General features: G+C 34.5%; 2 protein-coding genes across 2 annotated transcripts; one reads left to right on the top strand and one right to left on the bottom strand.

Annotated features, from left to right (window-relative positions):
* Positions 1 to 1530: 1530 nt before the first annotated feature.
* On the top strand, positions 1531 to 9948 carry tmprss9 (transmembrane serine protease 9). The gene is made up of 16 exons (XM_077717349.1): positions 1531 to 1634; positions 2418 to 2579; positions 2668 to 2795; positions 3510 to 3577; positions 3657 to 3832; positions 3956 to 4006; positions 4720 to 4833; positions 4918 to 5083; positions 5656 to 5930; positions 6490 to 6632; positions 7234 to 7513; positions 7591 to 7704; positions 7776 to 7944; positions 8198 to 8463; positions 9052 to 9188; positions 9763 to 9948. The coding sequence occupies exons 2-16, from the start codon at positions 2465 to 2467 to the stop codon at positions 9922 to 9924; spliced, it is 2364 nt and encodes a 787-aa protein (XP_077573475.1). The 5' UTR covers positions 1531 to 1634; positions 2418 to 2464; the 3' UTR covers positions 9925 to 9948.
* Positions 9949 to 10654: 706 nt separating this feature from the next.
* On the bottom strand, positions 10655 to 11837 carry timm13 (translocase of inner mitochondrial membrane 13 homolog (yeast)). Its single transcript, XM_077717225.1, has 3 exons — positions 11610 to 11837; positions 11266 to 11334; positions 10655 to 11143 (listed from the first exon to the last, which is right to left on the bottom strand). Exons 1-3 carry the CDS (start codon positions 11727 to 11729, stop codon positions 11045 to 11047), a joined length of 288 nt encoding a protein of 95 aa, XP_077573351.1. The 5' UTR covers positions 11730 to 11837; the 3' UTR covers positions 10655 to 11044.
* Between the last annotated feature and the right edge of the window lie 1927 nt (positions 11838 to 13764).

Raw genomic sequence — 13764 nt, 5'->3', positions numbered from 1 at the left:
TATATATATATATATATATATATATATATATATATATATATATATATATATATATATATATATATATATATATATATATATATATATATATATATATATATATATATATATATATATATATATATATATATATATATATATATATATATATATATATATTATATATATATATATTTATATTTATATATATATATATATATATATATATATATATATATATATATATATATATATATATATATATATATATATATATATATATATATATATATATATATATATATATATATATATATATATATATATTAATATAAATATAAATATATATATATAAATATAAATATAAATATATATATATATATATATATATATATATATATATATATATATATATATATATATATATATATATATATATATATATATATATATATATATATATATATATATATATATATATATATATATATATATATATATATATATATATATATATATATATATATATATACAAATAAAAAAATAACAATTAATTGAATAAATGAGGAGTTAATATATATATATATATATATATATATATATATATATATATATATATATATATATATATATATATATATATATATATATATATATATTATATATATATATATATATATATATTTATATATATATATATATATATTTATATTTATATATATATATATATATATATATATATATATATATATATATATATATATATATATATATATATATATATATATATATATATATATATATATATATATATATATATATATATATATATATATATATATATATATATATATATAAATATAAATATATATATATAAATATAAATATAAATATATATATATATATATATATATATATATATATATATATATATATATTTATATATATATATATATATATATATATATATATATATATATATATATATATATATATATATATATATATATATATATATATATATATATATATATATATATATATATATATATATATATATATATATATATATATATATATATATATATATACAAATAAAAAAATAACAATTAATTGAATAAATGAGGAGTTCACAACATGAGGGAAGTGCACAAATGACAATAAACAGCTAAATAATCAAAAAATGATGATAAATAAGTAGTCAACATAATAAATATATATTATAGTCAGAATAAATAAGTTTAGACTCTGTGGAGTTTTCCATTTGTTTTGATCCGGAAAAAAAAATTCCAACCTTCTAAGCTCCTCCCCCTTTTTCCCCAGTTTAGCGTGTCCATTGAGCGTATAGGTGAAGCTTAGCATCCAAGAACAACGAAGCTCTTCAGCCCAGCTTTAAGTTAACCGATAGTCGTTTACATAAGGTTTTTTTCTGCAGATAAGGCAGGGTGTGACTTGATACAAAACATACTTTTAAACCCCTACAAGGGCGTAAAAGGAGATTTAGGATGAAGCATCGCTTTCCAAAATAAATGGAAAAGGTGAGTTACCTGTGGGCACGCCTCCTTACTCAGGTGGAACAAATAGTGGCTTTCGCAGTCTTCTTTTCCATGTTCAGTCGTCTTAATGTGCCAGACTCAAATGCCATGAACATGTAGGTGAGGATATTTTTTGACTTTCATATTTTATACATGTGATGCAATTGTATTTTTCATCTAGTCAGGTGAGTGTCTTTTTTTAACCAAGTTATAAACTCTTGAATGGTGGTATGTCCAATTCAAAATGCTCAGTAAGACAGTACAGTCTATTCTATTGATGACATTAAATGTCAATTCATTTTTGTATCTAGTATTATTATACACTACTATATAGAATATTTTTCTTTAGTTATCCAGACATGAAATAGTTTTTTTTCTTGAGGTATGGAATATGTATTTTTTGTGTGATGTTAAGACTGAAATATTGTGTTTTTTTTAGTTTGGGCGTTTAAAGCAGAGGTTGTTCAATTTTTCTCATCCAATTTGTAATCTTAATCCATTTAAATATACAAAAACTACTAAAGTATGCGTGTTAACTTGATTTTTAATGTGGGCCGGACTATTTTACATGTAATATTTAGATATTTTTTTCAAAATCAGATTAAGAGAACTGGATCAAAAGCCTGTGTGGGTTTTCTCCGGGTACTCCAGTTTCCTCCCACATTCCAAAGACATCTATGTTAAGCTGATTGGACACTAAGGCAATTTAGGGTTAATAAAATGAGATGAATGAGGCAAAATAACCTGCTTTTTATCTCCAATATATTGTTAAAATCATTTATTTCAAATGCATTGTGATTATTTTCTGTATAAAAACTACGTTTGGTGATCAAACTTTAGTCTTGAAAAAGAAAGGGATCGTCTTATAATCGGGGTCGTCTTATACTCGGGCCAATATGCTAGGTTTGGATTTCACCTGCCATGTGACTAGTCCAGTTTGTGAATCCAACATGGAGATGGCAGGACCCTCCCCTGCTCCCTCCACCCCGACTTGCAACAGGGGTGCCCTCATATTTTGCCTCCTCTTCTTCCTCGCGTTTGGAGTCTTCGTTGGACTGCTAATTGGTAAGATGTTCCAACAATACTGACATTAAATCTAAGTGTGTGGTTTTTGCTGTGTTGTTTAACATATTTGTGTTGTTTGTGTTTGTAGCGTACCTGATGCAGGAAGAGCACTACTTCATGGAGACGGTAGAGCTGAAGGGTCTCAAGTACAACACATCACTCCAGGATTCTACCTCAGGTTTCTCCATAGTTCTGACATCTGTATTAAATTCAAAGGTAATGATTACATTCCTTAGAAGTTTGAAGTTTATGTAAAAAGGGACAACACATATCAATGAAGATATCTAAATATGGAAGATTGTGGTTGAGGGGTTAGGGTTAATTTCTATCTTTAGTGCCTTGTGTAGGTTGAAGATATTTTTTTTTATAAATTGATTAATAGAACTGGATCAAAAGTTCTGGATATTCTGTTTTTTATAGATCTAAAATAAATGTTTATTTGAGTTTTTTTTCTTAGTAAAGGAAATCTCTCTTTTAATCGTTATGTTCCATATTAAAGTGGGAAATAGAAAGTATTTTTAGATTTTACAAAATGTTTTTTGAACTAAAAACACCAAAAAAATATGGAGGAAAAATGCAATTATTGATTTAAAAGGAGGAAAATCAGGAAATATAATATACATCTATAGTTTTCATTTTAATTTGATCGTAAAACAGAAAGTCGGCACTCATTATTTACTTTCCCGGGCCACACAGTATGAGACGACGGGCCAGATTTGGCCCCCGGGCCGCTACTTTGACACCATGCCTTAATATGATTGGCCAAGAGGTTCAGAGATGTATATTAATTCCTATTGAATGCCAGATATGAAGGTGCTTTTGCTGAATGCACTTTTTTTTAAATAAGGGAACTACACATTCACCTATAGAGCCAGCCCTTATTGATGTATTGGAATTTTGTCAACAAATCCTTCATCTTTCTATCCACAGATTAAAAACATCTTCACATCTTCATCTATATCCAATCACTATGTGGACTGTAACATTATAGCTTTTGGGTAAGTTCATCCATGAAGTTTAAACATTTTTTAGGAAGTACAGAGATCCAAATGGGGACTTTATGGTTTGTTTTCTTAGAGATATAAACGGTGACGTGATGGCAACATTCCATCTGGTCTTTACGGTTTCCAAAATCCAGCAGTATACGGAACACTTCGTTCAGGACCTGCTAAGGGCTGGTCTTGCCTCAGCTATGCAAGGAAATCCACTCCAGGTCCCAGAGTTTGGACACATCAATGCTATCGTCTTACTGGGTAGGAAACAATAGTTATCTGTTTGCTCCCAGAAATGGGCCTCAGCTGTCAATTTTTTTTTTGTGGGGAGGCGGGGTTATTTCCTGGACACATTTCACATGGATATAATACTTTTACTTTCAGGTGCCAGTGGGAAGTCCTTCTACATTATTGGAGATGATGTGCTGGATGGGGGTAAGTGACCACTCAGGAGTTTTTCTGGAACCAAAATTGGACTAGGTGGCGAGTGGTTAGACGCTTGAAATCGCTGTTCTGGGGTCGAGGGTTTGATCCCAGGTCCTCATTATGTGGAGTTTGTGTGTTTACCCCAGGATTGTGTGGGTTTTTTAAGGGTACTACGGTGCACTCCGAGATCTTAGGTATAGCCAGGGTAGGCTGGTTAAACGCTCTAAATTGCCACTAGATATGATTGGTTGTGTTTTGTTTCATTGTGGCCTGTGATTGGCTGGCCAGTGATTCAGATGAGATGCGATATGAGGAAATTTTTTTGGGTGATTTTTTTTTTTTTTATTAAATAAAATCCATAACGTAGAACAGATATGTCATTTTGAAAGCCATTTAAAGTAAAATAAATAAATAAATAAAAGAATAAAATAAGAATTGTGGCATCAAAAGGCTAAAATTTATATATATATATTTTGTTTCTTCACAAAAAATGCTTTTTAAAAAATAATTAAATTACATGGGATAGGCTCCAGCACCCCCCGGGATCCTGATAAAGCAGTTCAGAAAATGAATGAATTAATTACACATTTCTGGTAAGCCTGACCAAACTATTTTTTAAAAACTGCTACTTATAATCCAGAAAATACGATATGTACAATATAGATTATCTTATCTAATTAGCGTGTCCATTTTAAATCTTGTTTTTTCACCCTCATCTGCAGACGCTTGTCCCCAGAAGGCCTTCACATGTGACAATGGAGAATGCATAACGAAGTTAAACCCCGAGTGTGATTTTGTAACAGACTGCGCGGATGGATCTGATGAAAAACATTGCGGTAAAATATCTCAAAAAAATGTTCTTTTTGGGTCGGTTTTTTGTTGATTTATTTTATTTATTTTTTTATTTCTTTATTCTCTAGCTTGTGGCATGCGTAGCGTCACAGGGAATCGCATCGTGGGTGGCGAAGATGCCCGACAAGGAGAGTTGCCATGGCAGGTTAGCCTCAGGCTACATGGACAACACCATTGTGGCGCGTCCATCATTAACGAACGGTGGCTCGTCAGTGCGGCCCATTGCTTTGAAATGTAGGTGACTGGGATACATTTTTCATTCAAAAAGTGATCGCCACAATTGAAAACGTCTATCCTGACTGACTTGGTTCAGAAAATGAATGTACAGTGTTCCCTCGGTTATCGCGGTGAATGGGGACCATAAGTGAATTTCCGCGAAGTAGGGATTCCCCTTCAAAAATGCTTAATTTGAATTTAATTTTTGAAAAAATTGTTATTTTTTTAATATTTTTAATTTTTAAAAAAAAATTTTTTTACATTTTTTATTTTATTTTTTCTAACATTTTTTACCCCCCTGTATACACTACACCATATAGAATACTGGTAGAAAGAGTGAAATTCATGTTATAACAAAAAAAAAACTTTAAAAATATGTTGTTTTAATGTAATATTTTTTTTTCCCCAAAAAAATCCGCGAAGCTCTGAGTCCGCGGTAGCTGAACCGCAAAGTAGCGAGGGAACACTGTATTTACCGCAGTTTTTGATATACATACAGTTGTCCATTTTCTCTTAGCAAATATGCAGTACTTCAAGGGCTTAAAAATCAAATATAAATGCACTCATTTTGATTTATTTCCAATTTCTAGCGCCAATAACCCAAAAGAATGGACAGCCCTGGTGGGGGCTAGTCTGGTGAGCGGGGAAGAGTCCGAGTCCAAATTGGTGAACATCAAAACGCTGATAGTTTCCCCCGACTACAACCCCACCACCACTGACTACGACGTAGCCATGCTAGAGCTGGATAGCCCACTGGCCTTCGGACCCTTCGTCCAACCAGCTTGTCTACCCGCCCCGTCTCACGTCTTCACTCCCGGCCAGAAGTGCGTGGTGTCCGGATGGGGGTCTCTGCACCAGTTTAGTCGTAAGTTTAGACCTGCGTCGCGGGAAAAACAACAAACGGCACATTTCATACGATAAACAACACTTAGAAATGACCTTCATCTGCAAGACGTTTGATATTAAGACAGCATTTTGAAATTCATGTTGACACAAAAAACAATGTCATCTATACCCAAACACATAAAAAAATAATAGACTCGAACACAGGTTATTATAGATTTCTCATTTTGGAATACTAGCATTTGATTGGCTAAAATACAAACAGCATTGACAAAATATCTGCCCCATGTTGGGTGTCCACCGCTTCTATTGATAATTTCCTTCACTCATTCATATTATCACCACTCATCTCCGTCTTTTTATGACAGTTTTCCACCAAAAATTGTTTCAAAATAAAAGAAAATTAGTATTTATCAATCCACAATGACATACTTAAATTTGACCGAATTACAAAAGATTTTGCAGTTACCCAATGAATGCATGAATTGGAATTCATTCATTTATTTTCCATACCAAACTTATCTTGGCAAGAGGGGTGCCTGAGCCCTGTTCTAAAAGTCAACGACAAAATTGTCTTCCAGCTAAGACACCCCCCACCCTGCAAAAAGCCGTGGTCAAAATCATCGACTCCAAGGTGTGCAATAAACTACCCGTGTTTAGAGGAGAAATCACGTCCAACATGATGTGTGCAGGATTCCTGCAAGGCAAAGTGGACTCATGCCAGGTCAGTGGTCCTTCCACATATTTATTCATTCATTTTCTGTGTTTTCTTGTAAGTTACAGACACCCTGAATTGGGTACTCGGACATTTGGTCGCCCGGATGTTTGGTCGCCCGGACGTTTGGTCGCCCGGACGTTTGGTCGCCCGGACGTTTGGTCGCCCGGACGTTTGACAACATATCAGAGTTTACTTTTGAAACCAGCTCTCAAATATTCTATACATGAGAGAGTTTAATATATAAATATCTACTGTTGAAACCAGCTCTCAAAATTATATTCACCCGGGCGACCAAACGTCCGGGCTACCAAATGTACGGTGACCAAACGTCCGGTCACGCCTGAACTGGTGACCAGCCAATCGCAGGCCATGAGTATTTGTTGATGGTGAATCTTTAAGTCTCAAATCTTATTTTTTCCTTTATTTATATATTTATTTATTTATTTTAACTTGTTTATTAGCTATTTATTTATGTCTAAAATTTCTGTGTCTGTATTCTCACCCTATTGCTACAGTGACAATGAAATTTCCCAAATACGGGATGAATAAAGTAATCTAATCTAATTATACTAAAAATAATTTGAGACTTTTTGTGCTGTATTTCCAGGGTGATTCCGGGGGTCCTTTGGTCTGCGAAGGGGCCCCAGGAAGATTCTTCTTAGCCGGCGTGGTCAGTTGGGGTATTGGCTGTGCCCAAATTTACCGACCCGGTGTTTACTCTCGAGTCACCGAGCTCCGAAGCTGGATTCTTAGCCAGGCAGACCCCGGCTCGACCTACTATCACCCCAAACATAACCAGGGGGCGTCGGCCTTAGCTCCATCTGCCAGTTCTCCAAACACGCCCAGGACTTTAGCTTTGGATGTCCAACCTGCTCTAAAACTTTCAGGTGTTCTCCAGAATAAATGAAATATTAGATTTTCCATAAATTTGACCTGAAATAAACTCTCCTTTTATTCTTTTTAGGCCTCGATTGCAGCGAAAACTTTAAATGCAGTCCGACTTCATGCATCAGCAAATTCAATCCAGAATGTGACGGGATACCGGACTGCCCCAACCAGGCTGATGAAAAAAACTGCAGTCAGTTGACATTTTTGAAGAGCAGTTTAAAACTCAATTGTTGGAAAACATTCTTTATTTTTCTTCCCCAGACTGTGGTGAACGTCCTGCACTTGGCTCCAGTAGAATTGTGGGAGGCGTGGCAGCTCACAGGGGGGAGTGGCCTTGGATTGGAAGTCTTCAGTACCAAAGAGTCCACCATTGTGGCGCCACTCTTGTTCATCGTAAATGGTTATTAACTGCGGCACACTGCTTCAAAAGGTGGGTAATTATGCTATAATTACCTGGAGTTTATCTCTATTGTTTTTGGGTTAGGGTAATTTACCCAAATTCAGTCAATGTTTTTTTTGTCTTGCCTGTTTTGACCAAATTGTCAACCAAAACACAACCCAAATGTCCATTTTACCTACATTTCAATGTTAGTTGGTCGATTTTACCACACACTAAGTCCTCTAAGACCTGATACAGTTTTGGACAATAGATTAATGTATTTGTGACTTTCCTCCAATCACAGCGATGCCAGTCCCAGCCACTGGGCGGTAAGCCTGGGCTCTGTACTACGCTCCAGACTAGGAACCATGGTTATTCCCATTGAGAGGGTCCTCATTCACCCGGATTTCAACGGCACTAGCATGGACTACGATGTGGCTCTTCTGGAGCTGCTTATTCCGGCTCCCGTGTCAGACACCATACAACCCGTGTGTCTTCCTTCGCCAGCGCACAATTTCTGGGAGGGTGCCGAGTGCTACATTTCAGGATGGGGATCCATGAGGGAAGGAGGTATGAGAGACTCCCCTTCCTAATAAGAAAATATGTATCGTATTGTTCCGAATATAAGACGACCACATTTTCAAGACTCAAGTTTTTAGTTTTTTTTTTAAAAGAGACCAAATTAAATTATTATACACAAAATAATTGTAACCAATACAGTCGTACCTCTACTTACAAAATCAATTGTTTTTTTTCGTAACTTGGAAAAATTTTGTAAGTAGAGGTGTACTTTATATGTAAATTATCTTAATTTGTTCCACATTCCTCATACAACTACCAACTAAACCCTTTAAAATTCGTCAAAGTGACAATTATGTATGAAAGATGTGAGGAAACACACAAAATGAGAGAAAATCATAAAAGAAAGGATTTATTAATGTCTTAAAATAAAACAAAGTATATGAATGTAACCTGCACCACTGAAATATATTTTTTTTGTACCTCGAGTCATACATTTTCATATAAAAATGTTTGTAACCTGAAACGTTCATACCTAGAGCCATTCGTAAGTAGAGGTATGATTGTATATTCAAGAGTAAATGTATGTTATTTTGAAATATTACTGAAATCATGCAAAAACTGTCTTTTTTTTTGAAGGTTCCCTCACAAGCATGTTGCAAAAAGCCCCGGTGAGCACAATTAAACAGACCGACTGCCAGGAGTCGTATGGAGAAAACTTGACACCTCACATGATGTGTGCTGGATACATGCAAGGGGGCAAGGACACTTGTTTGGTAAGATATCTTATGAAACTCTCTTATGAAATAGGCTACATGGGTTAAATAGGGGATAAAATAAGTCCATTTTTGTGCTACACTTTCTTCCCACATCACTAAATAATTTATGCTAGGCTGGTTAAACACTATAAATTGGCCTTAAATACAAGTGTGATGGTGAATAGTTGTTTATTTCATTGTGCCCTGTGATTGGCTGGCCGCTAATTCAGGCTGTTGCCCGCCTATTGCCAGAAGTTGGCTTGGATAGGCTCCAGCACCCCCTGCGACCTTAGCGAGGATAAACAAGACGCAAAATGAAAGCACGAACATATATGTGATATAAGATTAAGTTTTTGATTTTTAAGGTCCTGATATTCTTTAAAAAAAATGCATTTAATATATGCTTGTTTTTGTTTAAATAATCAAATTGATTAAAAAACAGGCTTGTCAAATTTTTTAAGACTTTTTTAACGTGCGCAATTAATTCCATTCATCATGATATAACTTAATTTATCAGCATATTTGAATTAAACATTTATACCCAGATTTAATGTTGATTATTTAAGTTATAGAAATCTTAAAATGTTTCCAGGGGGATTCTGGGGGTCCACTAACCTGTCGTGAGGGTTCTGGTCTATGGTTCATCGCCGGGGTAACCAGCTGGGGACACGGATGTGGTCGAGTAGGTTTTCCGGGGATTTACACTCGTGTGACTTCTGTACGCAATTGGATATCCTCATACCTGCCCTTCTGATGCCAATCAGGCTCAGGTAAAGCACCCCCCGAGCACATAAAGTGGACCTGCTGGCATTCTCTATTCAGTAGCTTTATATCTCCCATCTCATTCATTTTCATTACCTTCAGTATTTATGTGGCTTGGTGAAATCACGGGATGCTCTTTACAACAATCTTTATGTAATTATGTCACAAAACCTGTGGCTCATGAGCCATATGAGGCTCTTTTGATGGGTGCACATGACTCCGTGAACTGAAATCTGCACGAATAGAAACGTCATGTCAGTACGGTATATTTTTTTTCCATTAATTTTCTGCACGCATACCCTCATTGATTAGCATTAGCATAGCAACATTGACAAAGGAATTTTAAAGCCTTTTTAGACTTTAAAGGCGGTGAAATGACTAAAAAAAAGGCAGCGGTTTTAATGTATTTTGATTTTTAAATTCTGTGATTGGCTTTTAAGCAATAATGTTTTAAAATATGAATTGTTTATGGCTTTCTGTCAAATTAGCTATTAATTATGTAGCGAGATTACGATGACATCATTCTGGACAGGCACATAATCACCTCTAAATGTTTAATGCAACAATTAAAATGTAATTTTTTGGGGATAAATTGAACAGCTAATATAATAATTACATTATATAAGATATTTAATGAGATTAAAAGGCAGGAAAATATCATTTGAGGTTGTGTACAGTCTCAAAAATGAATACACCAGATAAAAGAATGTTTAAATATGACATCTGTATTCTGTTCTGATTCCTATTTATTTAAGGAAATCAAAAAGTGTTTTATTTACACTATGGAATACATAAAAGATCAGTTTAATACAATATGGACGTCAACAGCAAGGTAACTTGCGGTACAGTTACATATATCGCATATCAATCATTTATACAAGCTCCGCCCCCAAATATTGTTAACAAGAGCTAGAGATGCAATGATTTTTAGGCACAAGCATTTTTTTCTTCAATAAAATCTTATTTACTCATTTCTATTACTAAATATAGTTCACACAATGATGGTTGCAGTCCTACAAGAGGTATTGTGGGTAGAAAAATGAAAATAAAATGTTGTGCCTATGCAGAAAGGAAGAAAAAAATAGATATCATAAGTAGGGAGAGATGGAAATTTACATCCGAGCTCGTTCTTTCTGTAATCTGGAATTATATGTTCGCGAAACAGTATTCCAGGCGTCCATATATCGGTCCATGCACATGGCGATGCATTTCTGTAAGGTAAACAAAACAAGAACAGGTTAATAATTAAAAATAAATTGAAAAAATGTAAATACAATGGTTAGATATATTAATGATTTTTTTCTTTAATAATCTTTTGGCTAAGAGAATATACCTGCTCGGAGTTGTCCAATGTACTTCCAGGTTTTCCTATGCACTTTTTAAAGCATTTGTCTGTCATTCTCTACAAAAAAAGCAGAAACAATATGACATATTAAATTATTTGTATCTTATGCATTTGTATTATTACAGCCAATTGCAGTTAAGGTAGTTTGAATAATGAACTGAAAGGAGCTAATATATTTAAATACATGTATGGAAATTCAAAATTATCTACGCTAATATTTTTAAATAAAATGCAAGTAAATAACTTTGAAGGATAAGAAAAAATACATTTAAAAAAAGATTTTTGAACGTTTTTAGACATTAGGTTCACATTGCTACTCTCATTGCTTTTACCTGCAGGAGCTCTTGAGCGTTCGCCACCGCAATTTGGACTTTAACCTGCTCCATTATCGTTCCAGTGTCCATTTTACCACCTGCTCCGCCTGCCGAGAAGTCAGAACCGAACCCGTCCATGCTGAAAGACGATTTATATAATATTTAACTAGTGAAAATACCGCTTGTATACACACGTGCGGGTATAGCACAGAGAGTTTAGCTAACGGGAGATCCCAGTGCCCTTGACAGCAACGGAAGTTGCGTGTGGATCACATCCGGGATGAAATTGACAGCTGGGAATTGTAGTTTTAAGAGTCCTTAGATGCTGAGGCATAAATATCCCACAAGATGGCAATACAGTTTCTCCAACTAATGTGAATTGAATTGAATACTTTTATTGTCAATACTAAAAGTATAATGAGATTTAAATCTACATCACTAAGTGGACAAATAAAAAAACAGACAAATAAATAAGTGATAAATACATAAGTGACCACATAGTAAGTAGTCAACAACACGTAGGGAAGTGCGCAAATAGCAACAACAACAAAAAAGATAAATAATCAACAAAAAATAAATAAATAAGTTGTCAATATATATAAATAGTCAACATAGATAAGTAGTCAACATGAAACAAGTGGTCACATAAACAAAAAATAGGTACAAAAGTGTATAAAAGTAAATACAGGATAAGCGGCTCAAACTTGCCCCACACAGGTGGACTGACCCTGGATTTGAACCCACGACCCCAGAGCTAGGAGTCTGACGACTTAATTCCTCCTATTTTGACAATACCTTCTAAAAAATATCGACCCGAGCTGAGATTCATAAGAATATCTTTGGAAATAAATTCAATGCGCCCAATTATTTATTTAAAACAAAAACCGAAGCGCCAACAACTGAAATAGAAAGCCACTAAAGCCAGCATGTTGTTTTTAGTCTGGAGGCTGACCATGAGGATGACCTCCCACCCAGGCCCCCCATAACCCTCCTTATGTTTCAGACAGTATGACCTCACTGAGCAGACCACCTGCCTCGGCTGAGAAAATAAGTGTACAGTGAGTGTACAGGCCAACAAAAGAATGACGGTTACTGTCGTCTAAACGTACTCGCCAAGGGGGATTGTTGCGATCCTGGGGCGGGGGGGGGGAAGTTGGGGAATAATCACGGGGGGTCCGATTAGTGGCGAGCCTGCCTCGGAGTAATTAAGGACCAGTTACTCAGTGAACAAACAAATGTACACCCCCAAAACACACATGTACGTATAGGATCAGTTGGGGCCTTGAGGTACAAGGGGGGCGTGGTTTGAGTGCTCTAATATGATAATTAGATCATATTTTAGAACATGGGTGTCAAAGTGGCGGCCCTGGGGCCAAATCTGGCCCGCAGCATCATTTTGTGTGGCCCGGGAAAGTAAATCATGAGTGTTGATTTTCTGTTTTAGGATCAAATTAAAATGAAGAGTATAGATGTTTATTAAATTTACAGATTTTTGCCCTTTTAAATCAATAATTGTCATGTTTTAATCATTTTTTCTGTTTTTAGTTTAAAAATTGTTTTGTAAAATCTCAGGGCTCAGATTTGAAATGGATGTTTTTTTTTAAATATGTTTTTCTTAAACTGTTTGCTTTTGAGAAACAGCAGCAGGAGTTTTTTTTAATCTCAAAAAGCAGCTGCTGAGTGTCAGTGAGCACAACGATGAAACTTGAGTAGCAGAAACAGCAGCCGAGTCTTGTAGTGTTAGGAGATTAGCTGTTAGCAGTTAGCTGTTCTGGTAGAAAAAAAATGACCACCCCAACACAACTAGAAAAAAAAGACACAGCTAAAATTTATTTTTTCTTATAGATCTAAAACAATGGTTATTTTAGCTATTTTTCAATTTTGCAAAATGATAATTTTTGAACTAAAAACAGAAAAAAATGATTAAAAAATGACAATTATTGATTTAAAAGGGGGAAAATCAGCAAATTTCATATACATCTATACTCTTCATTTTAAATTGATCCTAAAACAGAAATTCAGCACTCATGATTGACTTTCCCGGACCATACAATATGATGCGGTGGGCCAGATTTGGCCCCCGGACCGCCACTTTGACACCACTTTATTCAATAATAGTGTCTTCAAAAGTCAATTCCTAATTAAATTAATCCCACTTTCTGCATTTACTGCA

The sequence above is a fragment of the Stigmatopora nigra genome, chromosome 5, assembly GCF_051989575.1.
Source record: "Stigmatopora nigra isolate UIUO_SnigA chromosome 5, RoL_Snig_1.1, whole genome shotgun sequence".
Taxonomy (NCBI): domain Eukaryota; kingdom Metazoa; phylum Chordata; class Actinopteri; order Syngnathiformes; family Syngnathidae; genus Stigmatopora; species Stigmatopora nigra.
Note: the sequence above shows the minus strand (reverse complement) of the source record. Positions and strands in the feature narration are given on the sequence as shown.